The sequence below is a fragment of the Suncus etruscus genome, chromosome 15 (genome assembly GCF_024139225.1).
Source record: "Suncus etruscus isolate mSunEtr1 chromosome 15, mSunEtr1.pri.cur, whole genome shotgun sequence".
NCBI classification, from domain to species: Eukaryota; Metazoa; Chordata; class Mammalia; order Eulipotyphla; family Soricidae; genus Suncus; species Suncus etruscus.
Window position 1 is genome coordinate 46,457,686 of NC_064862.1, and position 27,527 is coordinate 46,485,212.

At 53.9% G+C, this 27,527-nt stretch overlaps 2 protein-coding genes and 1 non-coding gene across 3 annotated transcripts in view; 2 read left to right on the forward strand and 1 right to left on the reverse strand.

Annotated features, from left to right (window-relative positions):
* The window catches only part of LOC126031397 (peptidyl-prolyl cis-trans isomerase A), a 135,203-nt gene that overhangs the window by 68,962 nt on the left and 38,714 nt on the right, over positions 1-27,527 (reverse strand). The window lies entirely within an intron of this gene.
* On the forward strand, positions 3,142-3,273 carry LOC126031894 (small nucleolar RNA SNORA9). Its single transcript, XR_007503701.1, has one exon. It is a non-coding gene; the product is annotated as a small nucleolar RNA SNORA9 (small nucleolar RNA).
* MYO1G (myosin IG) lies at positions 10,519-26,158 on the forward strand. The gene is made up of 22 exons (XM_049789627.1): positions 10,519-10,613; positions 11,909-12,117; positions 12,192-12,285; positions 13,180-13,345; positions 13,453-13,506; positions 13,588-13,683; positions 14,425-14,544; positions 14,793-15,017; positions 15,123-15,268; positions 16,321-16,435; positions 16,588-16,758; positions 16,855-16,925; positions 18,591-18,665; positions 18,833-18,965; positions 19,474-19,640; positions 19,895-20,102; positions 21,594-21,817; positions 22,067-22,211; positions 22,725-22,829; positions 23,073-23,186; positions 25,589-25,743; positions 26,002-26,158. The coding sequence occupies exons 1-22, from the start codon at positions 10,519-10,521 to the stop codon at positions 26,156-26,158; spliced, it is 3,045 nt and encodes a 1,014-aa protein (XP_049645584.1).

Below are 27,527 nucleotides of genomic sequence, written 5' to 3' on the forward strand. Positions count from 1 at the left end.
TTCGAAAGGGGAAGCGCATTCATCTCAGCCCTTCCAGAGCAAAGTCGGCCACGGAGTGCACCTAATGGGCCCCCGCCAGGCTCCGCCTCCAAAGGGGAAGAGCATTGAGTCTTCCCGCCCCTATTACCGGCCTAACAGAGCGCGCCTATTGGGCTCCGGCATTAAAGAGGGCTGGTCAAGTCTCGCCACGCTCCAATCATCTATATGGGGCGGAGCATCGACGCCCCGCTCCTATTCCCCACAGCCCTTATTAGGTGGAGCATCGCTCGCCCCGCCCATAACTCCGCCCCCAGCCTCAGCAGGGGACTCATCCAATTTTTCAATTTTTTTTTTTCCTTTTTAGTAGGGGGTTTGGGGCTGGTGTAGCTCAAAGGTTACTCCTGGTCCTGCACTCATGGTCCACTGCTGGTGGTGATTGGGGTACCAAGCTATAAAGTACCTAGAATCTAACACAGGGCCTGGGCACATGCAAGGCAAGCTTCCCGCTGTCCCATCGTTCTAGCCCCCCCAGATTTTCAATTCCGACTCCATCTTTAGAGCAACCCACTTCCCACCCTCCCTAAGGCTCTCGAAGACCAAAGTGTGGGTGTGCAGGGGGCTGCGGAACGGGCGGGGACCTTGGAGGGCGTGGTCTAAGCGGTGAAGTCGGAGGAAGGAGGCGTGGCCTGAGTGACTCAGGGATTAGGGGCGGTAACTGGCGGGAAAGAGGCGTGGCCTGAGGGTGGTCCGCGGAGAGGCGTGGTCTGTTGTAGGGGCGGGGCCAGAGGGAGGAGGCAGGATGCGGGGCGGGGCCAGGAGCAGGATGCGGGGCGGAGCCTAGCGGGAGGCAGGTCTGGTCCTAGGCGGGACCTGGAAGACACCGGGCGGGGGATGCCCTGGTCCGCGGCTGGGCTGGGTGCTCGATGCGTCTTTCTTTTTACTTTCAGCCCTTAATTGCTGTGACGACCATGAAGCCTGTTTCTAAGATTTATTCTGTTTCCGCATCTGCCTGCTTTGTACCAGCGCATCGGGAAAATAGAAACGCAGTAGCAAAGGGCCGAAGCGATAGCACAGCGGGGATGGAATTTATTTGCCTTACACGCGGCCGACCGACCCGAGTTCGATCTCGGTTTTCCATAGGGGCTCCCGAGCACCGCCAGGAGTGATTCCTGAGCTTCAATTCAGGAGTAAGCCCTGATGGTGTGGGTTGTAACCTACTCAAATAAAGAAAAGGGCAGGAACCTGAGAGATACAATAACAGGCAAGACACTTGGCCCTACACGTGGCCAACCCGGGTTCTCTCCCGGGTCCCACGAATCCCTCCAGGTGTGATCCCTGACCGTATAGCCAGGAGTAAGCTTTGAGCACCGCCAAGTGTGGCTCCAAACTAAAAAAATAACTATTTTATATATGGTTATATAACTATATTTTATATAACCCCATATAGCCCTCTTTGCATTGCCGGAGTGCTCCAGGCGTGCAGAGCCAGGAGTCAACCCTAAACATCACTGGGGTGGGGTCCAAATTTTTTTAATTAAAAAAAAGTTTGGGTCCCGGAGAGATAGCACAGCGGCGTTTGCCTTGCAAGCAGCCGATCCAGGACCAAAGGTGGTTGGTTCGAATCCCGGTGTCCCATATGGTCCCCCGTGCCTGCCAGGAGCTATTTCTGAGCAGACAGCCAGGAGTAACCCCTGAGTACCGCCGGGTGTGACCCAAAAACCAAAAAAAAAAAAAAAAAAATAGAAATACTGGGGCTGGAGAGATAGCACAGCGGCATTTGCCTTGCAAGCAGCCGATCCAGGACCAAAGGTGGTTGGTTCGAATCCCGGTGTCCCATAAGGTCCCCCGTGCCTGCCAGGAGCCATTTCTGAGCAGACAGCCAGGAGTAACCCCTGAGCACCGCCGGGTGTGGCCCAAAAACCAAAAAAAAAGCTTTAAGGCGGGACAGAAAGTGCAGCTAGCTGTTCGAGTGCGCGGAGGGCCTCCCCCTCTTCCGCCAGGTCCTGCGGTGGTTCGGTCCTCCCGCCCTCAATCCCGTGACGTCAGCTCCCCTTGATTCCCGTTTCTCTCTGGCGCTGTCGGTCTCGCCGGCGCGTCCGTCTCGGACGTCTTTCCCATCCAGTGCCATCCCGGAATTTGCCCGGGGCCCGCCGGCTCCCGAGGCCACGTAAGAATTGCAGGGGCTCGTGGCGGGCTGCGGCGATGGGCCGAGACCGCGGGCAGGATCGTGGGACTTGGGGGGCGCCGGTCGGACTCAGTGCTCGTGGCACGGTGAGGGCCTGCACCGGAGGCGGAGCAGGCAGAGGGCGCCGGCGCTCAGCCTGATCCCCCTGCGCACGTGTCCTCCTAGGTGGCCAGGCCCGCGAATCCTGGGAGATGCCCCTGTGCCCATGTGCTGCTGCCCGAACTGGGCCCTGGTTTCGGCCACTGTTACAGCGCGTAAAACAACCTCAACGGGCCGACATGACTGCTGGATTGTTGGGTGCATCAGGAACACGGTGGGAAGGGGCCGGGCCCTTGCATAAGGCCCACCAGGGCCACCACATCCCCAGCACCCCAGAGGGCCCCCCCAAACACCTGAGCACCACCATGTGTGTCCAAAACGAAAAATGAAGGTGAGGAAATGGATATGGGTGGGGGCCCCTCCGAGGTGTCTGCTTGGGGGCTTTGCTCTGGCCTTGGGTGCTCCCTGTGGTGCTCAGGGGATCTTTCTGTGCCTCTCTCAGGCAAATGCCAGCCCGACGGGGACTGAGTGATAGTTCAACCGGCAAGGTGCTTGCTCTGCACGTGGCCAGTCTGGGTTCAATTCCTCTAACGCTAGGAGTGATTCCTGGGTACTGCTGGGTATGCTGTCAACCACCCCCATCCACGTAGCTCTCTGGGCCATGTGCCCACTCACTAAGTTTATGTTTTCGTGTAATTCTACTTTGACTGGGTTTTTTTTTTTTCTTCTTTCCTTTCTTGAGTCACATCCAGCAGTGTTGGGGCTCACTTCTAGTGGAGCTAGCTCTGGATTGAACCGGATTGCCTGCACCCTCCCTCATGGACCTGTTCATGGGCAGGCCTCGGGCGGAAGGTCTACTGTAGGAATTATCAGGGTTGGTGTCTCGATAGCTGCCTGTGCTCCACTGTCCAATCACCTTCTGTCCCAACTCCAGGGCCCTGCAAGCCTCCAGCGTGCCTGGGTCTGGCGTGACCCTGCGCATTCCTACAGCGCTTGCTAGAACAAAATGGAACGGTTTGAGGCCTTGCCCTGATACCTCCAGGGCAAGGTTATAGAAATTTCAGACAATTGCTTACTCTCTTTGGTAGGTGATCTGGTGAGATTCACTATTGGCCCACGTTTGGCTTAATTTAAGTACTTACTTTTTTTGTTTCTTTGTTTTGTTTTGTTTTTTGGGCCACACCTATTTGATACTCAGAGGTTACTCTAGCCTATGCACTCAGAAATCGCCCCTGGCTTGGGGGGACCATATGGGACACTGGGGGTTCGAATCTCGGTCTGTCCTAGGCTAGCGCTTGCACGACAGATGCCTTACCTCTCCAGCCCCTATTTTTTGGGGGGCCCCACACCCGGCGGTGCTCAGGGGTTACTCCTGGCTATCTGCTCAGAAATAGCTCCTGGCAGTCACAGGGGACCATATGTGACTAGGTCCTGGATCGTCTGCAAACACCGCTTTGCTATCTCTCTGGCCCTTCTTTCTTTCTCTCTTTCTTTCTTTCTTTCTTTCTTTCTTTCTTTCTTTCTTTCTTTCTTTCTTTCTCTCTTTCTTTCTTTCTTTCTGCATGGGTCTCCTGCATACAGAGCCTGTACTCCAGTTCTATGAACATCTCTGGGACGATGACACTTGAAAATTAGTTTTTATGCACATTTGGAGGAGTGACTGTCTTGTTGGGGCTTTACAGATTATAGAATATTTAAGTCTTATCAGAAAGTGTTTGGGACTGGCGTGTTATGTTCGAGGCTACTGGGAATCAGTAATGTTGAAGCTTGAAGGCGACAACACTAGAGGCCTGAGGAGGGGGACTAAGGAGCCCTGACCTGGAGGTCTCGTGAAATTGGGTCAAAGTTAGGAGGTGGACCACGGGCCAGAGCAATAGGACAACAGCATGCCCGGGTTCAAATCTCATTTGGTCCCCGAGAGTTGTTTTTGATTGTTTTGATTTTGGGGCCACACCTGGCTCTGTGCTCAGAATTGATCCTGGCGGGCTTTGGACAAGGCTCTGTAGCTTCTAATCAAGCCATGTTTAACCTGGGGAATTCCTTGACACTGAGCTCCAGTACCAAGGATTGGGGTTTTTTGTTTGTTTTATTTTTCACTCTGAATTTTCGTAAGTCCCAAGAAGGGATCTTACATCCTGCAAAGATGGGGAGCCTGAATTTGAAAGTGTCCAGGGATGCCCAGCTAGAAACCAGGACATGGACAGTTCTTGACCACTCCATGTCTCCACCACAGCACGTGACAACATCACCATTCTCAGAGTGTCAGCATCAATGCCAGGATGCCAGAACTAAAGGAGGCTGAGACCAGCTGCGGACTCTTGAGTGGTGAGTGCAGGAAAAAGTCGCTCTGACGAATCAGTAGCTTCTGTGTCACCTACCAAGTCTCTCCAGAAAAAGGCTCAACACTAGTGGCACCATCCTGGCCTGTCCCCAGGCAGACTAGGGCTTCCTACCCTGCACAATGTGTACCCATCCCAGTCCCTCAGGTTAGTTGGTTGGGTCCCATAAAGACTCGTTTTTCAGGCTCATGAAGCCTTTGTAGTAAATGTCTTTGCATGTTTATGATTTACTATCTGCCACAGGGAGCTAGTGTTGTCCCATCCCATCTGGTAGCAGCAGCTGGACCTCCACCCTGTTACCAGTTTTCTCATTTCTCTTTTTTTCTCCCCCACAGATTTTCCTACACAACCAAGAGCCATGATTGTGCACGTGGGTGCCCAGGGCAGGTGTGGAAGAGAGCCCAGATCCTTTGAGCCTTGGTCTCGGAGCTGACATGAAGCAGGATCCAGGATCAGATCACGGGTTTCTTGAGCCTGGGCTATGTCATTTGGACGAGGCTGGTGCCAGACCCTGGCACAGGATTGCCCTCCTCCAGAGCAGCAGCCCCTCTAGAGGAGAAACAACAAAATAGTCACATTATCATAAGTGTTGGTGTGTGTTGCTTGGAATGGAGCCAGGCAGAGCATGCCCTCTAGCTGAACCACACCCCAATAAAGCATATTCTCTGTCTCAGTCCAGCCTGTGTTCTCTGGGGCAGGAGGAGGGGCAGCCATCAGTGCTCAGGGCCATTTCTGATGGAGAATGTTCTGGGTCAGGACACAAGGCAGCTGCTGCCCTCCCTGGCGCACACCCAGGATCTGACAACTGTTGGGGATCCTGGTGGCCTTCATCTTCTCTGAGAGCCAGGTGGGGTGATAGGGCAGGCCCACGATGAAATCTTTGTGATTTCTTCAGTTGGTATCATTTCCTCTTTCTTCCCCCAGGTCACTGACCTGGGTGCAGAAATTGTACTTCTCGGTCACAGAGGACCCCGCTGCTGCTCTGTGCCTCTTGTCTTGGGGCCTTGTAGGGTGATGGCACTTCCTGTCCCTTGTTGCCTTCAATAGCATGTCACAGACTGGCTCCTAAGCCTGGGACCTCAGCTGCTGGTACCCAGAGTGGAAAGGGCCTTAGCATACTGTGGCTGGTGAACTCTATTATAGGTAGAAGTGGATATTTATATTAGGAGAGAGTAGGATTTGGGCTCTGTGTTAGGCAATCAGGTAGAGTGTGAAGGGATTAAAACAGGGTGTGTCCTTTTGTGTTTAGGGAAGAAGACAGGGTTAGCATTAGGGGAAGCACAGTGTGTGTATTCTTCATGGTCCTGTCCTTAGAGACACAGCCACAAGGGAGGGCATTTGCCTTGGGCACAGCTGGCTTGGGTTCAGTCCCCAGCATCCCCAGCATTGCCAGGAGTGATTCTTGCGCACTGCTGAGTGTGGCCGGAAAACAGAAATAAAAACTTGACAATCTGCTATGCACTATAGTCTAGCTTTTCTGCTGAAGGTTGTCCAGAATGTCAGTGGCCCAGATTGGCTGCGCCTGCCAGGAAACTGGCATGCAGCAACACAAAGGAGTATCTCCTAGGGGTGGAGCCTCGTGGACAGGTGGGGCAGAGGTGGGAGAAGGCCTCGGGCTGCCCCAACCCTGATCTGCAGCAAAGTACAAACCTGTGGAGTCTCATAATAAAGTACACCCCTGGAACCAAAATGATAGCACAGCAATAGGGCATTTGCCTTGCACATGGCCAACCTGGGATGGACCCATGTTCAATTCCTGGCATCCCATAGGTCCCCAAACCTGCCAGGAGAAACTCAGTGCTGCTGGGTGGGGCCAGAAATCAAAACAAAATATAAAGTACACCCCTCTTCACCTTTGCAACCTTCCCACCACCAATGCCACCCATCTATCTCGCCTCCCCCACCCCCCCACTCACCCCTCCCCTGTCTTAAAGACAAGCATTCTATTTCGTTTTTTTTGTTTTTGGGCCACACCCAGTAACGCTCAGGGGTTACTCCTGGCTATTTGCTCAGAAGTCGCTCCTGGCTTGGGGGACCATATGGGACGCCGGGAAATCGAACCGAGGTTCGTCCAAGGCTAGTGCAGGCAAGGCAGGCACCTTACCTCTAGCGCCACCGCCCGGCCCCAAGCATTCTATTTCACTACCATTATTACGATAGTTGGTGTAATTATTTCTCTAACTGAACTAACCAATCTTTGTGGTACACTTCATATGGCTGGTCCTTTCAAAGCTCATCTCTATTTTCCTTAAAACTCCCCCCCCCCCGCACATAAATAAGACTATTCTGTATATCCCTCTGACGCATTCACTCAGCATAATAGTTTCTATTCCATGTCCATCTGTGTATAGAAAAATTTCCTGACTTCACTTTTCCTGACAGCTGCATAGTATTCTATTGTGTATATATACCACAGTTTCTTTAGCAGCTCATTTGTTGGGCATCTGGGTTATTCCCAGATTCTGCCAGGAGTAATTTGTTTTGTTTTGTTTTTGGGTCACACCCAGTGGCACTCGGGTTACTCCTGGCTTTGCCCTCAGAAATCGCTCCTAGCTGCCTCAGGGGACTATATGGGATGCTGGGATTTGAAGCACTGTCCTGCATCGGCTACATGCAAGGCAAACTCCCTACCACTTTGCTATATCTCTGGCCCCAGGAGTAATTTCATCAACTATGTGATCACTATCCCACGCTGGGGTGTGGAAGACTTGGCCATGTGATGTCAAATCAGCATGCAGGGGCTTCCCCATATGAACTGGTCACTGTATCCCACGCTGGGGTGTGGAAGACTTGGCCATGTGATGTCATATCAGTGTGTGTGTGGCTCTGACACTTGGACCAGGGGCAGGGGAGAAAAGTCCTGACATTTTAACTGGGAACCCCCTCTCCGGTGAAAGTGCTGACACTCGAGCACACATTTCTAGCTCACCTTCCACAGTGGGATTGCCTGCTTCCTGCAGCTGCTACTTTTAACACTCAGGATGGGACCCTCTAGAGGGGAAGCAAAAGATTTTCAGGACTCCCCCAGTTTGCAGTGCTGATCTGGAAAGCCCAGCAAAAGTACCCCGCCCACAGGACAGGCAGTGGGCAGAAACTTCCCCGTATGAGAGAAGAGAGCAAGAGCATGCTAGGGTCATGCTGCTGCCTTGCCGCCTGTAGCATGATTCCTGACTTTGGTGCCCTAAGACTGTCCCCTGCACCCAAGAAAGTCTAAACCAGTGAGCTATCATCTCTCACAGCCAGAAGAATGACACAGCACAGAAAGATGAACAGCCAATGTAGAGTTACAGCCCTTAGGATGGGCTTTGATAGTGGTGGATGGTGATGGAGGGACCTTTCTCTGCCATCCCAGGCCACATGGCTCTGCAACCCCCTTCAGCAGGTGGGTATCTGGGCCCAGGAGAGCAGCAGGTAGAAATCTCACAAGCAGGCTTCAGGAAGTATCAGCTTTATTCATGCCCTATCCACCACATGTGTGGTCTATCTTAACCATTTACGCATGCTATCCTTAGCTTGCCCTGCGTCCTAGCCTTTTCCAGCCATGTCTCCTCTTGTTACCTCTCCATGCTGGCAAAGTCCTTAATCCCCTTTTGCCCCTTAAGCAAAACCTTTTTATAACCTTCCAAGACCCCTCCCAAGGAATGGAAGGGTCTAGCAGGTAAAGTTACAGGTAGCAAGACCCCTCAGGAATGGGTCTTGCAGGTAAGATCAAGTTACACAGGAAGAATGGGGGGATGGGTTACAAGCCAGTGCTGATGAAAAAAAAATGAGTTTTGTTCACAGTAGCAGGATGTTGGGACAAGGTACTGAGATGTCTCCAAAGAGTCAGAATGGAGCTTCCATTTCTTTGGGAGAAGACTCCCCAAACCAAGCCATTCCTCTGAGAAAGTCTATGCACAGCACTTGGCTCAATAGCCAAAATGCAGACTCCACCCAGATACCCAGCAATGGGTGACTGGAGGAACCATGGTACATATGCCATACCTACATAGTACAGACACACAACCAGGTGCTCTGCTGTTTTTAGCTGCTACTCCTGGTGCTGTTATTTGAACTAGAGTAGCTGTAGTCCCCTGTAATTTCTCCAGTCAAAGTCTGACATCAGAATGGACAGCAGTGTGGATGAACTGGGGAAAACCAGGTTAAGTGAAATAAGTCAAGGCCAGGAGAGGTGGTAGCACAAGGCTGGAAGGGAGAGAGACGAGATGGGTCAAGAGAGTTTGTCCAGAGCCAACAATGCTGAATTACGAAATTCCTGTTAGCAAGCTTTGGGGAGGCCGGGAGGAAGGAAGAGGTGAGCAGAGCAAAGGGGACAGGACTGCGATGAGTGTAGAGTGCACCTACCATCAATGACTACATGTTCCCTTGATAACAGGAATCAAAACAAAACACTAGCCCACAAGCTGGGATGCAGAAGGATGGAAAAATTTGAGAGGGCCCAGGAGGATGAAATGACCTAGGTGGGTGCCAAGAGCCCTAGATGATACCAGCCCTGCCCCAGATAGGAGGTTCCAAATTCTCTCCGGAGCCTCCTAAAGGCTCTAATGCTGGCCTGACTATACCAGTCAGGTACTTCCCACTGCAGGTCTGGGTCCATTCTCAGGTCTTTGTTTCGGTTTGATTTTGGGGCCACACCAGGTAGTGCTCAGTGTTATTCCTGACAGGTTTGGGTGACCTTATGGGATGCTGGGGATGGAACATGGGTCAGCTGCATGCAAGGCAAATGCCCCCCTCTCCCGCCTTTTCTCAGGTATTTGCTTCACTTCTTTTATTCGGGGGGGATCTTGGGTCACATCTAACAGTGCTGAGCTGACTACTGGACCTGCACTCAGAAAACCCTCCCGGCAGGACTCCAGGGACCCTGTGTGGTGTCAAAGATCCAACCAAACAGGCTGCATGTATAAAAAGGGCCACACCTTTTCTGCTATGATTCTGGCTCCTTGTGGTCTTTTTGTTTGTTTGTTTTTGGGTTTTGGGGACACACTATGCTGTATGCAATAATTACTTTACTCCTGCTGGTGCTCAGGGGACAGGGGCTCTATGGGAGGCTGGGGATCAAACCCAAGTCAACCTTGTGCAAGGAAAGTGCCTTCCCTGTTGTCTGGTCCTATCTCCAGACCTCTCGCTTAGCCTGTTTGTGTGGAATCTCCCTTGCTGTTACTCAGGGGCCCAGGAATAATTGGTGCTGCTCAGGTGTGACTGGGGTTAACACTACCTCCCCAGCCTGGCACCTTCCAACTGCATCACAGTCCAATACGCCTCTCCGAAAACCCAGTGAAGGATGAGTGGCTCAGAATCATTACTTTGGGGCTGGAGAGATAGCACAGCGGCAGGGTGTTTGCCTTGCATGCAGCCAACCCAGGACAAATCTGGGTTCAATCCTAAACTTTCCATATGTTCCTCGGGGCCTGCCAGGAGCGATTTCTGAGCGCAGAGCCAGGAGTAAACCCCCTGAGCACATCCAGGTGTGGCCATAAAACAAAAGACAAGGGGGTATAGCTCAGTGAGCATTTGACTGAAAAAATAAACCATTATCTTACCAACTGCTGCACAGTTGCTCAAGGCTGAGTCATCTCTTACTCAGACTTGGGGACTCCTATACGGTGTTGGGGACTGAACTCAGGTCAGTCACAAGCAAAGCAAATACCATCAGCCTGCATTATCACTGCAGCCCAATCACCTTTGCATCTGACCAGGCTGGGCCGCTCCTGCATCCATGGCTTGGGGTGAGAGTGGCCTAGAGCATCCAAGGAGGCTAGGAGCAGCCTCAGAACATCCTGCCATGCCTTGGTGATACCTCGACAGTTTAGCCACGAAGCAACGCCCTCCCTCGCTTGTGGTGGGACCAGGAAGCTGCAGAGTCAGAGCCCCAGGAGGAGCACAATCTGAGGGGAAGGCGCTGCTCCCAGCTGAACCCACTTCCTGTTTCAGCCCATAAGGAGGTGCAGAGAAGCTGCATTCCTCAGTGCCCACACCATGGAGGCCGACGAGGGGCCCGAGTGTGGCCAGCCTGACTTTGTGCTTTTGGAGCAAGTGACCCTGGAAGCCTTCATGAAGAATCTGAGAGCCAGGTAGACCGAGGCCCTGCCGTGATCACTCTGGGGTGGGCCCTGTATCTACCCAAGATGGATCTGTTCTGCGTAACCCTCAGTGAAGGGCATGCACTATGGAATGGGTTCCACTCTCTGGGGTGCCAGGATGGTGGACAGTGTTCCTGCCCCACCCCCATCAGGGCGAGGCTCCAGGATGGGAGGGGGCGAGTGTCCATTTGCGTGTGGGTGAGTCTTAAGGATGCCGGCCAGGTCCCCAGGGGCTCTGGGAGGTCAAGTCAGGGTGATACTCTCTGAGCTTACTCATGATTCTTTGTTCTAATAGAGTGGGGTAAAGAGCAGAGATTAAAGGAGCAGTGAGGGAGTCCCTGGGAGCTGTGTCCACCTTGGACAGGCAGGGAAAACTGAGGCCCCTGCAGGGGCCAGGGGGAGGGATCAGGGTCAGGGTTCAGGGAGCAAGCAAACTGCAGGGTGGAGGGAGATTGGAGCAGGAAACAGTCTCTGTTCTATTTGAGGCCCAGAGTGTAGAATGGTTTTATTTAGCTCTGGTCAGAACAGCGGCCCCATGGCCATCTGTGGCATGGGGTCCACAGGCATTTGGCCAAGGTAGGGAGCAAGGCATGGCAGTGGGCAGAGTTGGGGCTGTAGAAGAAAGAACGCCTAGCACCAGGGCAGAGGCAGGTGCTGGAAAAGGAACCAGAGGGTCACTGAGCAAAACACCCAAGTATCAAGAGAGCTTCCGGCAGTGCCCACCCAGAGCAGAAGGGTCCAGAAAGGGCCTAGCCCAGGGTCCCTACTGAGACTGGGTGTGGGCCAGAAGTGATGGGTGGGGAGCCGGGCTGCAGCAGCCCTCAGTCTGGGTGTGGCTGGGTGGAGCCCCATCCTGCCTCTGGTTCCCTCCTAGACACTCCGGAAATAGCCATGCTCTCCTCTACCTACCAGCCTTCTCCTCACCCACACCCCTGCCAGCCTTCTCTTCTCCCCCCACCACCAGTCCTATCTCCTCCTTCCACACCCCTGCCAATCCTCTTTCTTCCACCTTGCACCTCAGCCCCAGTTTACAGGCTTGGCCTCATCCATTGTGGCTTCAGGCCAAAGCCTCCCGCTTCCACAAAGTGAGGTTGGGGTTCTGTGATACCTAGGCCCCAATACTACACTGCACTGGACTGGGTATCATGGCCCAATAGGCCCCACTGGCCTCCTGGGAGACTGGGGCCAGGTTTTGCCCCCTTCTCTATTCTCAACCTTATGGAGGTCCCTGGATGCAGAGCCTGGCTGCATTCTGACTGATTGCTGAAGCCTAGCTCTCACCACAGGTTCGAGAAGGGCCAGATCTACACCTACATTGGCGAAGTGCTGGTGTCTGTAAACCCCTACCAGGAGTTGCCCCTGTATGGAGCTGAGGCCATTGCCAAGTACCAGGGCCGAGAGCTCTATGAGCGGCCACCCCATCTCTATGCTGTAGCCAATGCTGCGTACAAGGCCATGAAGCAGAGGTCTAGGGACACCTGCATTGTCATCTCAGGTACTTCTCAATAGAGGGCCAGAGGGTGGGACACAGGCCACTGCAGTGTCAATGAACTTGTCTTTCTCTCCCAGGAGAGAGCGGGGCAGGTAAGACGGAGGCCAGCAAGCACATTATGCAGTACATCGCCGCAGTCACCAACCCCAGCCAGAGGAATGAGGTAGAGAGGTGAGTCCAGAACCTCCACCCACAAGACAGCAGGGTCGGCCACAGCTTGAGGCCTGTCGCAGAGAAGATTCTGAGCAACTCCCCACAAGTACACAAACACACACACATGCATATATGTGGGCACACATACGGAGAATGCAGACTCTGGATGGCTCTGACAGCCAAACAGGCTTCACATGCAGAAGGGCCTGACCCCTGCACAACATAAGTCCCCTGAACACTGAGCCCAGAATAGTCTCTGGTACTGCTAGGTGTGGCCCAAACCTCCCCAGAACACTCCACAAGCTTCTAATCCAGGGGCCTAGCCTGGGGCCTGTAACAGGACAGAAAAGGAGATTCATTTATGACTCCCACAAATTTCTCATGCGGTCCTGATGGAAATGGATACAAAGCCCCAGATAGCAGGAGGGTTGCTAGGGTGTAAATTTCCAAGAGTCTGGAAATTTGTCCTACACATGGGGCCTTATGGGGGCTGGGAGGAAGTGGGGTTCAGGAATGAAGCAATGTGAGCTGAGGGCAGCCTCCTTCTGGGAAGATAGGGACACTCCGCTGCTTGTGTGGCTTCCTGAACTTAGCACTTACACCAATTTACACCTCATCCAATTTACTCCTGATTCCAGCTTATGTCAGTTCATGCCTCACACCGGCTCACACTTCACCCAGCTCATGCCTAGTACCAGCTCACCACCAGCTCTCTCCTCACACCAACTCCCAGCAGCTCACACCTCACATGGTGGTGTGAGAGCACCATTCCCCAGCATCCCTGAAGGAAGCACCCCCATCCCCAGTGTGCAGGGGCAGCAGGGTGGGAGGCCATGTTGACACAGGTTTTCTTGTAGAGAGGGCAAAACGGGCTACATCTCCAGAAAAGTTGACGACCCCCTCATTGACCAGGGTCAAGGAGGTGCTGCTCAAGTCCACATGTGTGCTGGAGGCCTTCGGCAATGCACGTACCAACCGCAACCACAACTCGAGCCGGTTTGGCAAGTACATGGACATCAATTTTGACTTCAAAGGAGACCCGGTGGGCGGCCACATCCACAGCTACCTGCTGGAGAAGGTGGGCAGTGGGCTTGGTCCAGCAGGCAGCAACACCTTCATGGGTGGGGGTGAGTGGCCTAGACAGCAACCCCCTTCATCTGCCCTTTCACATGCTTCTCCCCTCAGTCTCGGGTCCTCAAGCAGCATGTGGGGGAGAGGAATTTCCACGCCTTCTACCAGGTAGGCTCCAGGGCTGGATGGAGGGTTGGGGATGTCTTTCCACAGTCAGGGGCCCTGACTGAGAACACTGCCTTCTCCCAGGTGCTGCGAGGGTGCGAGGACGAGGAGCTAAGATTGTTGCACCTGGAGAGGAACCCCGCACTGTATAACTTCACCCGCCAGGGAGCGGGGCTCAGTGTAAGAGGGGGACAGGGTGGAGGCCCAGGGAACAGGGCAGGGCAGGGGGATGGAGCTCAGTGAGAGCTGGGGCAGGACTCAGAGTAAGGGGTGAGGCTCAGTGTAAATAGGACGGGGCTCAGCATAAATAGGGAGATCAGAATGAACTGGGCTTAATGCAAGAGGTGGGGCTCAACCTGAGCAGGGGTTGGGGGCTTAGAGTAAGGCACAGGCTCAGGAGCCAGAGAGATAGTACAGTGGTAGGGCATTTGCCTTGCATGCTTTCGACCCAAGATCGGTGGTGGTTCAAATCCCAGCATCCCATATGGTCCCTGGAGCCTGCGAGGAGTGATTTCTGAGCGCAGAGCCAGGAGTAACCCCTGAGCGCCGCCAGGTGTGACCCAAAAAAATCAAACAAACGTATAAACAAAAAGGAGCAGGCTCAGCAAAAATGAGGCAGAGTTCAGAGTAAATGGGTCTCAGTAAATGCGGCTCAGTGAAAGGGGTGGGCGGGGCTCAGGGTAAACGGGGTGGGGATTAGCGTAGAGGAGGGGCTAAATTTAGGGCTTGAGGGGTGGGGCTCAGTGTAGGAGACTGGTCTCAGAGTGAACCTACTGGAGCCTTCACAAATCCCACAGCCCCAGTGCAGGAAAGAGGCTTCTGGGGCCCCTATGCACTCGGGCTTGTGTGAGGAATCAGTGTGGGGGTACAGAGGAATGGGGCCCAGCCTGGCACCGGTGTGCTGAGTTCCTTCTCGCCCAGCCCTTGGACACGGATGAGAGGAGCCACCAGCAGACAGTGACAGAGGCTATGAAGGTGATTGGCTTCAGTGCAGAGGAGGTGGGCTCAGTGCACCGGATCCTGGCCACCATTCTGCACCTGGTAAGCCCCGTGGGGCTTCTCCATTCACTCGCCTCTGCATCCTGCCCAGCTGCTGCCCAGCTCCTCTGTGGAGCCCTGGCACCTCCCTGTGACTGCTGTCTCTGAATGACTCTGAGCCGCATATCTGGCTGCAGACAGGTGCCATGGGAGGCCATGGGTCCTTCTCTTGGCTGTGTCTGGGGCATCTCTGCTCACCCGTGCCAGCCTTCCCTTCCTCAGCCTGTCTCTTCATGCCTCCCCTTCTCCAGGGAAATATCGAATTTGTGGACGTATCAGATGATGGACCAGAGCAGGAGCATACAGCAGTGGTGGATGAGGAGCTGGTGGACCATATAGCCGAACTGACCGCCACGCCCCGGGACATGGTGTTACGTTGCTTGCTGTCGCGCACGGTGGCCTCAGGAGGTCGGGAGCTCATCGAAAAGGGCCACACATCAGCAGAGGCTAGCTATGCCCGTGATGCCTGTGCCAAGGTTATTTGGGTATAGGAGATATGGGTTGAGGGGGTACCCAGAGCCTTCCTGGAGGCAGAAAGGCCATAAGCAATTCCAAGTAGCAAGGTCCTGGCATCCTCTCAGGCCATCTATCAACGACTCTTTGAGTGGGTGGTGGGCCGGATCAACAGTGTCATGGAGACTCGAGACCGGGACCCCAGACGTGATGGGAAGGACACAGTGATTGGTGTGCTGGACATCTACGGCTTTGAGGTGCTCCCTGTCAACAGGTGGGTGACTAGGCACATCCCCCACCCTCACTAAGGAGAACAGATGGGGGAGGCACAGGCTCTCTCTCCACTAACACATTTCCCTGGGAAGTGCCAGGAAAGCAAAATCCTGGGCTCATGTCTCTTTAATCAAATCCCTAATCTGAGACCAGAGCAATAGCACAGTGGGGAGGGTGCTTGCCTTGCACATAGCCAACCCGGATTTCATCCCAGCATCACTGAAGGTCCTCTGAGCATTCCTAAATGCAGAGTCAGGAATAACCCCTGAGCATTGTCAGGGGTGGCCCCAAAACCAGACAAACAAACAAGTCAACTTTCTGCTCTACTCTTGAGAGGGGTTGGAGTGAAACAATACTACAGTTTTGGGCCCGGAGAGATAGCACAGCGGTGTTTGCCTTGCAAGCAGCCGATCCAGAACCAAAGGTGGTTGGTTCGAATCCCGGTGTCCCATATGGTCCCCCGTGCCTGCCAGGAGCTATGTCTGAGCAGACAGCCAGGAGTAACCCCTGAGCACCGCCGGGTGTGGCCCCCCCAAAAAAAAACAATACTACAGTTTTGCCTCGCACACAGCCATCCCACATTCCACCCATGTTGGGTCGATTCTGGTCCCCTAAGTCCCACCAGGACTGATTCCCTAAACATCACAAAGTGTGGCCCCCAAAACAAATCTCACAAAAATGTGAGTCAGAACAAAATCAAACAAAAAACAAAAATTAGGCACAGCGGTAGGGTGTTGGCCTTATATGTGGCCAACTCGGGATGAACCCGGGTTCAATTCCATCATCCCATATGGTCCCTTGAGCCTACCAAGAGCAATTTCTGAGCACAGAGCCAGGAGTAACCCCTGAGCACTGCCAGGTGTGGCCCAAAAACCAAAAACCAAAAAAAAAAAACCCCCACCAAAAAACCAAAAATGTGTGAGTCAGAGGTGGGAGCAGTGGGTGTGGCAAAGTGAGGCAGAGTGAGGCAGGGGGACACAGTGAGGTGGGGGGCTGGGACAGGGCCATCAGTAAGACAGCACCCTCAGTGAGCTCAGTGGTGATGACCCGCAGCTTCGAGCAGCTCTGCATCAACTACTGCAATGAGAAGCTACAGCAGCTCTTCATCCAGCTCATATTGAAGCAGGAGCAGGAGGAGTACGAGCGGGAGGGCATCGCCTGGCAGACGGTGAGCATGCTCCTGTGGAGAGGAGCGAGCAGCAGGAGGAGTGTGCTTGGGGAGGAGGGTGTCAGGGAGAGGTATGATTGGGGAGGAACTCGCATCTGGCAGCTGGGTGGCTGGGCAGCGAGGCAACATTGGCTGCCCTGGCTCTGTCCCAGGTGGAGTATTTCAACAACGCAGCCATTGTGGAACTGGTGGAGCGTCCACACCGGGGCATCCTAGCCGTGCTGGAGGAGGCCTGCTACACCGCAGGCACCGTCACCGACCGCCTCTTCCTGCAGACGCTGGATACGCACCATCGCCACCACCCACACTACAGCAGCCGCCAGGTGTGCCCATGACCTGCTTGGCAGAGAGGGTGGGCCCCACTGCCCACCCACCCTGCTCACGTCTGCTGGCCTTGACGGCCTGACCACCCCCCACAGCTCTGCCCCACAGACAAGACTATGGAGTTTGGCCGCGACTTCCGGATCAAGCACTATGCTGGGGACGTCACGTAAGGCCCCCGCCCCAACAGCCCTGCCAGGTTGTGCAAGATCTTTCTCTCCTTCCCCTTCCTCTTTTATGTGGGTGCCTAGCTCAGGGATCACCTCTAGGCGGCCTTGGAGCACCATAGGTGGGACCAGGACTCCGACCTGGGGTCAGTTGCATGTAAGGCATGGCTTCTACCAGCTGTACTAGCTCTCTGTACCCTTCCCCCTCCCCACAGTTTTTTTGGGGGAGGTTGATCACACCCTGAAGTACTCAGGAGTTACTCCTGGCTCTGCACTGAGGAATCGTATCTAATGGTGCTCAGGGAACCCCATGGAATGCCAGGGATCAAACCTGGGTTTGCTGGGTCCATGGCAAGTGCTCTCCCCACTGTGCTATATGGCTCTGGCCCGACACTTAGTTTTCTTTTTCTTTCCTTCCTTCTTTCCTTCCTTCCTTCCATCCTTCCTTTTTCCTTCCTTCCTTCTTTCTCTTTCCTTCCTTCCATCCTTCTTCTTTCCTTCCTTCTTCCTTCTTTCCTTCCTTCCTTCCTTCCTTTCTTCCTCCCTCCCTACCTCCCTTCCTCTATCCTTCCCTCCCTCCCTCCCTTCCTCCCTCTCTCCCTACCTCCCTTCCTCCCTCTCTCCCTACCTCCCTTCCTCCCTCCCTCCCTCCCCGGCAGTGCTCAGGAATTACTTCTGGCTCTGTGCTCAGAAATTGCTTCTGGCAGGCTTGGGGGACCATATGGATGCTGGGGAATCAAACCCTGATATGTCCCAGGTCAGCCACATGTAAGGCGAATGCCCTACCACTGTGCTATCATTCTGTGCCCGGTTTTTGATTGTTTCTTTTTGATATTTTGGGGCCACACCCATTGCTGCTTAGGTGTTGTTCCTGATCCTGATCTCAGCAATCACTCCTAGAGGTACTGGGTTATCAACCCAGTACTGGTTTTATCAACCCGGGTCGGCCAGGTGTATGGCATACAGCCTCCCTGCCATCCTATAGCTCTGGCCCAACACTCTAGTTCTGATGCTCCCAGCGGAAGTCCTTGGTTTTTTGTTTTGGGTTTTTTGGGTCACACCCAGCAGTGCTCAGGAGTCACTCCTGAATCTACGCTCAGAAATCACTCCTGTCAGGCTCGGGGGACCATATGGGATGCTGGGATTCTAACCACTGACCTTCTGCATGAAAGGCAAACGCCTTACCTCCATGCTATCTCTCTGGCCCCACACAGGAGGCCCTTAGGCCAGCAGTAAAGTAGCCCGGATCATGCTTGGGTAAAGGTGGGAGAGCAGTGGAGCCATCCTGGCACCTGGCCTGAGCCTGTCAGGAGGTTTTGGAGCTGGGCTTTCTAGAGAGGATCAAGGCAAGGGAGCTGGTATCATCAGCTCACAGATAAATACCAGCCCTTGTCAGGAGTCATGCAATGACCAGCATAATTTATGGAAGCTCAGTGGGCTCTGTGCTGGGCATGTGATGTAATGGGGGTGAGAAGCTCCTGTGACCTGTCATAGGCTATATAGCATGCATGTTGGAGCCATGGGATAAGCAGTGAGTGACTGGCCTTCGGGACCCATGTTCTACCCAGGAAGCAGTGATGTGTGGTAGAGATCAGATGTTAGGTATGCAGGGGGCAGAGACAGATGGACAGGGCTTCCAGACACCCACAAAGGCCCTTTGCCCCTAGGTACTCAGTGGATGGCTTCATCGACAAGAACAGAGACTCCCTCTTTCAGGACTTTAAGCGGCTCCTGTACAACAGGTAAGGGCATTCACTGTACCGGTGTGGGGTGACTATAGAAGGGAGGGGAGATAATTGGACCATCTGCCGTGTGCTTGGTTCTGAGTCCACATAATGGCTCTGCACAAAGGCCTAAAAGCTTGGAAGGGCTAAGCCAGGGAAGCTGGGTAGAGTGCCTGTGTCCACAGCAAGGACCCTATCCTGCGGGCCATGTGGCCAGATGGGCAGCAGGACATCACGGAGGTGACCAAGCGGCCCTTGACGGCAGGCACACTCTTCAGGAACTCCATGGTGGCCCTGGTGGACAACCTGGCTTCCAAGGTAAGGCCCATGATTGTCAAGTCCTTCCAGAGCTGTCGAGCCCAGTCCACCATCAGACACCCTGGTTGTGGCAGGGACACCAGGGACACCACATGGCCACCTGGGCCCGAGTGTGGGGACTGAACTGGTGAGGGCCTAGAGCTCCCTGCTTGGAGCTTGAAGGTTGTAGCAGGAGGGAGCCAGAAGCTGGTGCATGGAGGTCAGAGTACCACTGACTATACAGGAGAGCTCAGAATCCTGACCTAGAGGTGGGTGCCAAGGGGAGCCTGGTTTTCTGGGGAGCGGGAGACAGGCTTAGGGTTAGAGCACTGCAGCTGAGGCAAACTGGCTCCAGCCTGTTCTGCTAAGTCAACTGGGGCCCCTTCTACTGCCCCATGCTCTGCTTTCACTGCTGGGGTCATTTTTCCATCCCCTTCTAAGAATAGAGGCAGTAACCAGCTCTCCTCTTCCCAGTGCTCTGGGCCTGGACAGGGACCGGCTTGACACTGTCCCTCTTCGTCCCCATTAGGAGCCCTTCTATGTCCGCTGTATCAAGCCCAACGAGGACAAGGAGGCTGGGAAGTTGGATGAGGGCCACTGCTGCCACCAGGTCACATACCTGGGGCTACTGGAGAATGTGAGAGTGCGCAGGGCGGGCTTTGCCTCCCGGCAGCCTTACTCCCGCTTCCTGCTCAGGTATAGCCCATGCTGCCCTAGAGGGACCCTGACAACCCTGAGATCATGTCCCATGGGCCAGGAGGTGGTTCAGGCCGAGGCACAGGCAAGGCTGGGGTGGTGGTGTGGTGTGTGTGTGTGTGTGTGTGTGTGCGCGTGCGAACAGAGCTGGCCAGGACTCCAACCCAGTGTGGATTCGACTGGATCAGGGAAGAGGGAGACGGGCCTCTCGGGGCTCCCCGAGTTCATGCCCTTTGTGGGTCGTGTGGGAACAGGTACAAGATGACATGTGAGTACACGTGGCCCAACCACCTGCTGGGCTCCGACAAGGCAGCCGTGGGCGCCCTCCTGGAGCAGCATGGGTTGCAGGGCGATGTGGCCTTTGGACACACCAAACTCTTCATCCGTTCTCCACGGACACTGGTCACTCTGGAGCAGAGCCGCACCCGCCTCATCCCCATTATTGTGCTGCTGCTGCAGAAGGTGAGGAGGCGTGGCCGGGTGCAGTTTGGGCGTTGCTGGGCAGTGTTGGGGGCGTGGCCGTACTACAGGACCAAGGCTCGGCCTGGAGGTCTGAGGGCCCCCCCCACCCCGGATTGTAGAGAGGCGTGGTCAGAGTGTGTGGCCTGGTTGTAGGGGTGGGTGGGGTCATAGGGGTGTTGTCAGGGCTGGAGTATGGGGGCAGAGCCAGGCTGCGTAGGGATGGAGAGGGATGTTGGTGGGGGGAGGTCAGTATGAAGGTGTCTGGTTGCTGTTTGGGGGTAGGGGAAATTTTCAAAGGGCTGAAGCACATGCTTCAGTGTGAGGGGCCTAGGTTTGAGCCCCAACACAGCATGTTCCCCAGGACTGCTGGAAGCAACCACACACTTCCAGCCAGGAGTGATTGTGGATCTGGCCCCCCAAATAAACCAACAAACTGAGGTCCTTTTGGAGACTGTCACAATTTCATGACCTCAAGTGGTTCATGCTTTGTTGCTGAATCACCACAGAGCCCAGGCCCTGTCACCTTCCAGTGGGAGTGGCCCTGGGGCTGCATCTCCAAATTTGTATGTAAACTTTTTTTTGTTTTGTTTTGTTTTTGGGCCACATCCGGCGGTGCTCAGAGGTTACTTCTGGCTGTCTGCTCAGAAATAGCTCCTGGCAGGCACGGGGGAACCATATGGGACACCGGGATTCGAACCAACCACATTAGGTCCTGGATCGGCTGCTTGCAAGGCTAACACCGCTGTGCTATCTCTCCGGGCCTGCATCTCCAGATTTGCTATTCCCAGGGAGCCCATCCTTCTCAGCCCTTCTAAAAGTCAGATTAAACCAAGTCAGCTGGGCCCAGAGAGATAACACAGTGGTGTTTGCCTTGCAAGCAGCCGACCCAGGACCAAAGGTGGTTGGTTCGAATCCCGGTGTCCCATATGGTCCCCCGTGCCTGCCAGGAGCTATTTCTGAGCAGACAGCCAGGAGTAACCCCTGAGCACCACCGGGTGTGACCCAAAAACTAAAAACAAAAACAAAAACAAAAAAAACCAAGTCAGCTGTGCTTACAGGTACAAGCCTGCCTCCACCTGCCTCCTCTCACAGGGGACACAAGGCAGTCATCAGAGCTTAACTACTTGTTTGGGAGCTACACCTGGCGGTGTTCAGGAATTATCCTTGATCTGGATGGGGATCACTTTTGGTAGAGTTTGGGGGTGCTGAGAATTGAACTCGCTGATTGCACTTTTGTGCAAGGCATGTGACTTCCCACTGAACTCCTGCATGGCCCTGGAATAGCAGCTTAAAGGTGGGCATATGCCACAGGGCCATGTACATAGCCAGGATCTCACCTCCAGCCAGGGCTCAGCTTAGCAGCCCTGAGTACAACAACTTCGGGCTGGACTGGAAAAGGACCTGGAGAAAGAAGCCAATGCTTTCAGGAGAGTAGGGAGAAAGGGGCCTGATGGGGTCCGGTTCAAGCTCACCTTGGCCTCTTCTTCCCAGGCATGGCGGGGCACCCTGGCCCGGTGGCGCTGCCGGCGGCTCCGGGCCATCTATACCATCATGCGCTGCTTCCGGAGGCACAAGGTACACTCCTACCTGGCTGAGCTGCAGCGGCAGTTCCAGGCTGTACGGCGGCCCCCACTCTATGGCCGAAACATGGTGTGGCCCCTGCCCCCTGCTGTGCTTCAGCCTTTCCAAGACACCTGCCAAGCGCTGTTCTGCAGGTATCCGGGCTGCACTTCACACCAGGGATACAACGACACATGAGCCCGCAGGCAGCATGGGAGACCTAGAGTACTTAGTGTTGCCCAGGGCCACATCAGGGTTCAGGTCTGCAGAGGGGAAGTGGACACTGAGTCTGAGCAGCAGGAACTGTCCAAGGAGAGACTCCAGGGCTGAGTGGTGGGAAAGGAAGGCTGGGAGGGTCCAAACCTGCACTGCCACGCCTTGATGGACCCCCTTGCCTTGTCCAGGTGGCGAGCTCAGCAGCTGATAAAGAACATTCCCCCTTCTGATGTGGCCCAGATCAAAGCCAAGGTGGCTGCACTGGGTGCCCTGCAGGGACTGCGGCAGGACTGGGGCTGCGGGCGGGCCTGGACCCAGGACTACCTGTCCTCAGTGAGTGCCAGCTTCAGCTGCCTTCTCGATCTGTCTGTCTGTCTGTCTGTCTGTCTGTCTGTCTGTAGACCCTGCCCTGCTCTCTCCTTCCTCCAGAGTTTCAGGATCTTCATGTAGGCTGCAATGGGCCAGGCCTCACCAGCACCCCTAAGCCCCCACGGGTGTCTAAGATCCCAAACTGCAGGTGGAGTCCTCATGTTCCCAGGAATGTTCACCCTTCTGGCACACAGCTGCTCTTAGTATAGCCCCTCAGTTCTCAGAATGATTCCCCAGTTCTTAGTCAGACATTCCCATCATTCCCCTGACACTCTTGGAGTGCAGTCTCTCACAGCCCTGTGAGAGATGTGTCCAGTTGTCCAGAAGTAGACACTCCCCCAGGCCTGGGGATGATTCAGGCACATCATGGCATGGGGCCTGGAAACAACAGGATGGTGGGCATCAGCCATAGAGGGCATTGACTTGTCCCTAGGTGCTGGGGACTCTGTGGCAGCCAGTAGGCCCTTTTGTTCACAGGCCACGGACAACCCCACAAACTCGGGCCTGTTCGCTCAGAAGCTGAAGAGCCTGAGGGACAAAGATGGCTTCACCACAGTTCTCTTCTCCTGCCACGTGCGCAAAGTGAGGGGCCAGGGCCAGGGGTGGGGAGACAGGGATGGATGGGGTCAGAGACTAGGGTGGGGACAGAGGCCAGAGAGAGACAGGGCTGGATGGAGGCAGGGGGCAACAATAGTTCAGGGACATCACAGATGCTCCCAAACTCCTGCAATCAGCTGGAAGAGAAGGACCCAGGGAAGGTAGTGCCAGCCTCTCCCACCAGGGTACCTCTATCCCTACAGTGACTCTAGAACAACTATCCTGCAGGTGAACCGCTTCAGCAAGCGCCGGGACCGGGCACTCCTGCTCACAGACCGGCACTTGTACAAGCTGGAGCCAGGCCGGCAGTACCGTGTGATGCGGGCACTGCCCCTGGATATGGTGAGCCCCTGAGTCCCAGCACCATCCTGAAAGCATAACTGGTGCCCACACCCCCAGTCCCAGAGTCCCAACACACACTTTCACACTCCACTAGCCAGCCTCTGCTCCTGGTACTTGCACCAGGCCCAGCACAGGGTGTGCCCACAGAAAAGGGGATGCATCAGAGGGGGTCCTGGGGCACTGAGTTCAGGGACACTGTGATACTGGGGCACTAAGATCCTGGGCCACTGAGTCTGGGGTACTGAGATCCTGGGGCAGAGTCTCTTCTGGTATAATCTCTCCATAGAATATTTCCTGGTAGAATTTCCATAATAGATCTCTCCATGGTAGAATCTCTCCTGAAAGAACCTCTCAGTGATTGAATCTTTTCTGGCAGAATCTCAGTGTTAGATTCTCTCCTGGAAGAATCTCTCTGTGATAGAATTTCTTCATGGCATAATCTCTCCTGGGAGAATCTCTCCTGGGAGAATAATTCCTGGTAGAATCTCTCCGAGCATAATCTTTCAGTGGTAGATTTTCTCCTGGGAGAATCTCTCCATGATAGAATCTCTCTGTGGCATAATTTCTCCTGGTAGAATCTCTCCATATCAGAGTCTTGATGTGGTAGAATATCTCCATGACAGAATCTCTCTGTGCATAATCTCTTCTGGTAGAATCTATCCTGGCAGAATTTCCATGGTAGAATCTCTCTTGGTAGAATATTTTCTTGCAGAAGCTCCATAGTATAAACTCTCCTGACAGAATCTCCATGGTAGAATCTCTCCTGGAAGAATCTTTTGTTTTGTTTTGCTCAGGAGTTACTCCTGGCTTTGCACTCAGAAATTGCTCCTGGCAGGCTCAGGGGACCATATGGGATGCTGGTAATCAAACCGGGACCCGTCCTGGGTTGGCCACATGCAAGGCAAATGCCCTACCGCTCTGCTATCACTCTGGTCCTAAAAGAATCTTTTTTTGTTTTGTTTGGGTTTTGTTTTATTTTTTGTTTTTGGGTCACACCTGGCAGTGCTCAGGGTTACTCCTGGCTCTATGCTCAGAAATTGCTTCTGGCAGGCTCAGGGGACCATATTGGATGCCAGAATTCAAACCACCATCCTTCTGCATGTAAGGCAAACGCCTTACCTCCATACTATCTCTCAGGCCCCCTGGAAGAATCTTTTTTTTTTTTTTTTTTGGTTTTTGGGTCACACCTGGTGGTGCTCAAGGGATACTCCTGGCTGTCTGCTCAGAAATAGCTCCTGGCAGGCACGGAGGACCATATGGGACACCGGGATTCAAACCAACCACCTTAGGTTCTAGATCGGCTGCTTGCAAGGCTAACACCGCTGTGCTATCTCTCCGGGCCCCTGGAAGAATCTTGATGGTAGAATCTCTCCTGGAAGGATTTTTCCCAGTAGAAACTCTGTGGTAGAATCTCTCTTGGTAGAATCTCTCAGTGTTAGATTAGCTCCTGGTAGAAGCTCTTTATTTTTTTGTTTGTTTTTCGGTTTTTGGGTCACACCTGGCCTCGCTCAGGGATTACTCCTGGCTCTACACTCAGAAATTGCTCCTGGCAGGCTTGGGGGACCATATGGGATGTCGGGATTCGAACCACCATCTTTCATTTTGGTTTTGTTTTTATTTATTTATTTATTTATTTTGTTTTTTGGGCCACACCTGGCAGTGCTCAGGGGTTATTCCTGGCTATCTGCTCAGAAATAATTCCTGGCAGACACAGGGGACCATATACATATAGGACATCGAAATTCGAACCATCCACCTTAGGTCCTGGATCGGCTGCTTGCAAGGCAAATGCCACTGTGCTATCTCTCCAGCCTGGAACCACCATCTCTCTGCATGCAAGGCAAACAGCCTACCTCCGTGCCATCTCTCCAACCCGTAGAATCACTTTATTATTATTTTTTTTTGGTTTTTTTGGTTTTGTTTTTTGGGCCACACTGGCGGTGCTCAGGGGTTACTCCTGGCTGTCTGCTCAGAAATAGCTCCTGGCAGGCACGGGGGACCATATGGGACACCGGGATTCAAACCAACCACCTTTGGTCCTGGATCGGCTGCTTGCAAGGCAAACGCCGCTGTGCTATCTCTCCGGACCCCATAGAATCACTTTATGATAAAAATCTCCCTATGGCATAATCTCTCCTATTAAAACTTCTTCATGGTAGAATCTCTCTATTGCAGAATTTCTTGTGGCATAATGTCTCCTGATAGAATCTTTGTGGCATAATCTCTCTTGGTAGAATCTCTCCAGGGTAAAATGTCTCCAGGGTAAAATCTCTCCTGGCAAAGTCTCTCCTGGTAGAATTCTTCTTGGTAGAATCTCCTTGAGGAGAATCTCTACATTTCAGACTGGGACAGGGCAGGCACCCAGAGGTGGGCACTTACCCCTTACCTGGTTCACACCATAGGTGACTGGACTGAGTGTGACGAGTGGGCAAGACCAGTTAGTGGTGCTGCATTCAAAGGGACATGATGACCTCGTAGTGTGTCTACACCGTGCCCGGCCCCCCAAGGACAACCGTGTGGGCGAATTGGTGGGCGTTCTGGCAGCACACTGCCAGGGGTGAGCCTCTCTCTAACGTCCTGTCAGCTTCTTGTTCCACCCCCACATATTCCCTTCCCCTGCTGCTGAACTAACCTCGTCTCCCCTGACCCAGTGTCTCCACCTGGGCCTTATCCTTTCCCTAACCATGTCCCCACCCATAACTAAGCCCCCCAACTGAGCTCCTCAATTATGTTCCCTCATTGTCTCCCAATTGTGCCCTCCTCTGTTACCCCGTGTGATCCCCTGACCATGCCTTCCTCTGACCATGTTTCCCAGGCAGGGCCGCCCACTAACTGTGCTTGTTTCTGACTGTATCACTCTGAGCCAACGTGGGAAGCGGCGCCTCCTTTCAGTGGAGCAGAGTCCTGAGCAGGCTGAGCCTGACTTCCGCTGTGGCAAAGGGACCTTCACGCTGCTTTGGCCGGGCCCCTAAGTTACCTACGTTGCATCCCAGGGTTTTCTGCCCCCTCAACACTGCCTTCACTCAACAATAAAGGATTTTCATACTTTGACCACTGGATTGTAGTGACAGCCCCTACAAACACACCCAGCGTCCTCCAATCCCCCCAGTATCTCCCACTGTCTCCCAGTACCTCCCAATGCAGAGGAGGGCAGGCAGGACTCAACCTCCTGGAGATAAAGGTTCCTGTGGATGGTGTCCGTCCGTGTGCTGTGGCAGTTTTTTGTGCAAAGGCAAGCACCATGCACCCGAGTTCTCTCTGCTGTCTGTTTCGCCATGATGCATGTGCCGGTTTGGATCTGCTAAATTCAGTGCTCATAGAAGATGTGGCTGGCAGTGAAAAGCCAGGATCTGAAGTAGTTGGAGTTGCTTAGCCCTCAGCAAAGAGAAGGAATAAATGGAGCAGGCAGAAGAGAGATGACCCAGCACCCCATACTTTCTGGAGGGTGCAGTGCATCAAGTAGCCACCAGGGGGCGCAAAAGGAGACTTGGGGTCCCTTTCCTGCTCCTAGGTCGTGTCCAGCAGCCCAGAGGATGTGAATAATCCTGGGCAGCTCTATTCTATAGAACCCAGGTATCTGCCACCTCTGGACACCTCTAGAAAGACTGGCCAGTACCTTCCAGACCCACTCAGCAGTGCTCATTCAGTCCTGGCCAAAGCAAATGTTGGACTGGGGCGAACAAAGACATTGATGCAATGAATGAATGATGAGTTTTGCAGTGCTTTTCTTCCACATCTGTGACATTAGGCATCATTTGTGTGTTTGACATATGGCCTCTAAGTCTAGCTTTGGGAGGGTTGGGACCTTCCTGTGCCTGCAGAAACATCACCAGACGTTGGAGGTAAAAGTACATTCAGAAGTCCCCAACTCCAGACATTGGGGTTGCAATGTTGGGCTGAGCTAGCAGCTGGGTCAGGTGCAGGGTCAGGATGGCCTTCGAAACAAACCCAAAGTTAATGCAGGGATCCCTCTGTGGCAGGGGGAGGAGACCCAGCAGTCCACCTCTCGGTCCCTTGAGCTCTTAGTGATGGCAGGCAGGAGGGGCAATGCGACTCCACTAGCACCTGCTCTATTGGAACCTTCCCCAGCGTGAAACTACTGAAATAATCCCTGATAGTAACTGCCTGGGAGGAGAGACTCAAGGAAATTACACTTGCCAGTTTGTGAGACACAGCGGGGGGCTAACCCACTCATTGGAAGGAAGAGATGGGGATGGAGGGAGGGTGCAGGGATGAAGGGAAAACACACAGGGACAGAAGGGAGGAGACAGGGACTAGAAAAGGGGACAGGGACCCGAGGGATATCATGAGGACAGGAGGGAGGGGCCAGGAACAAGAGAG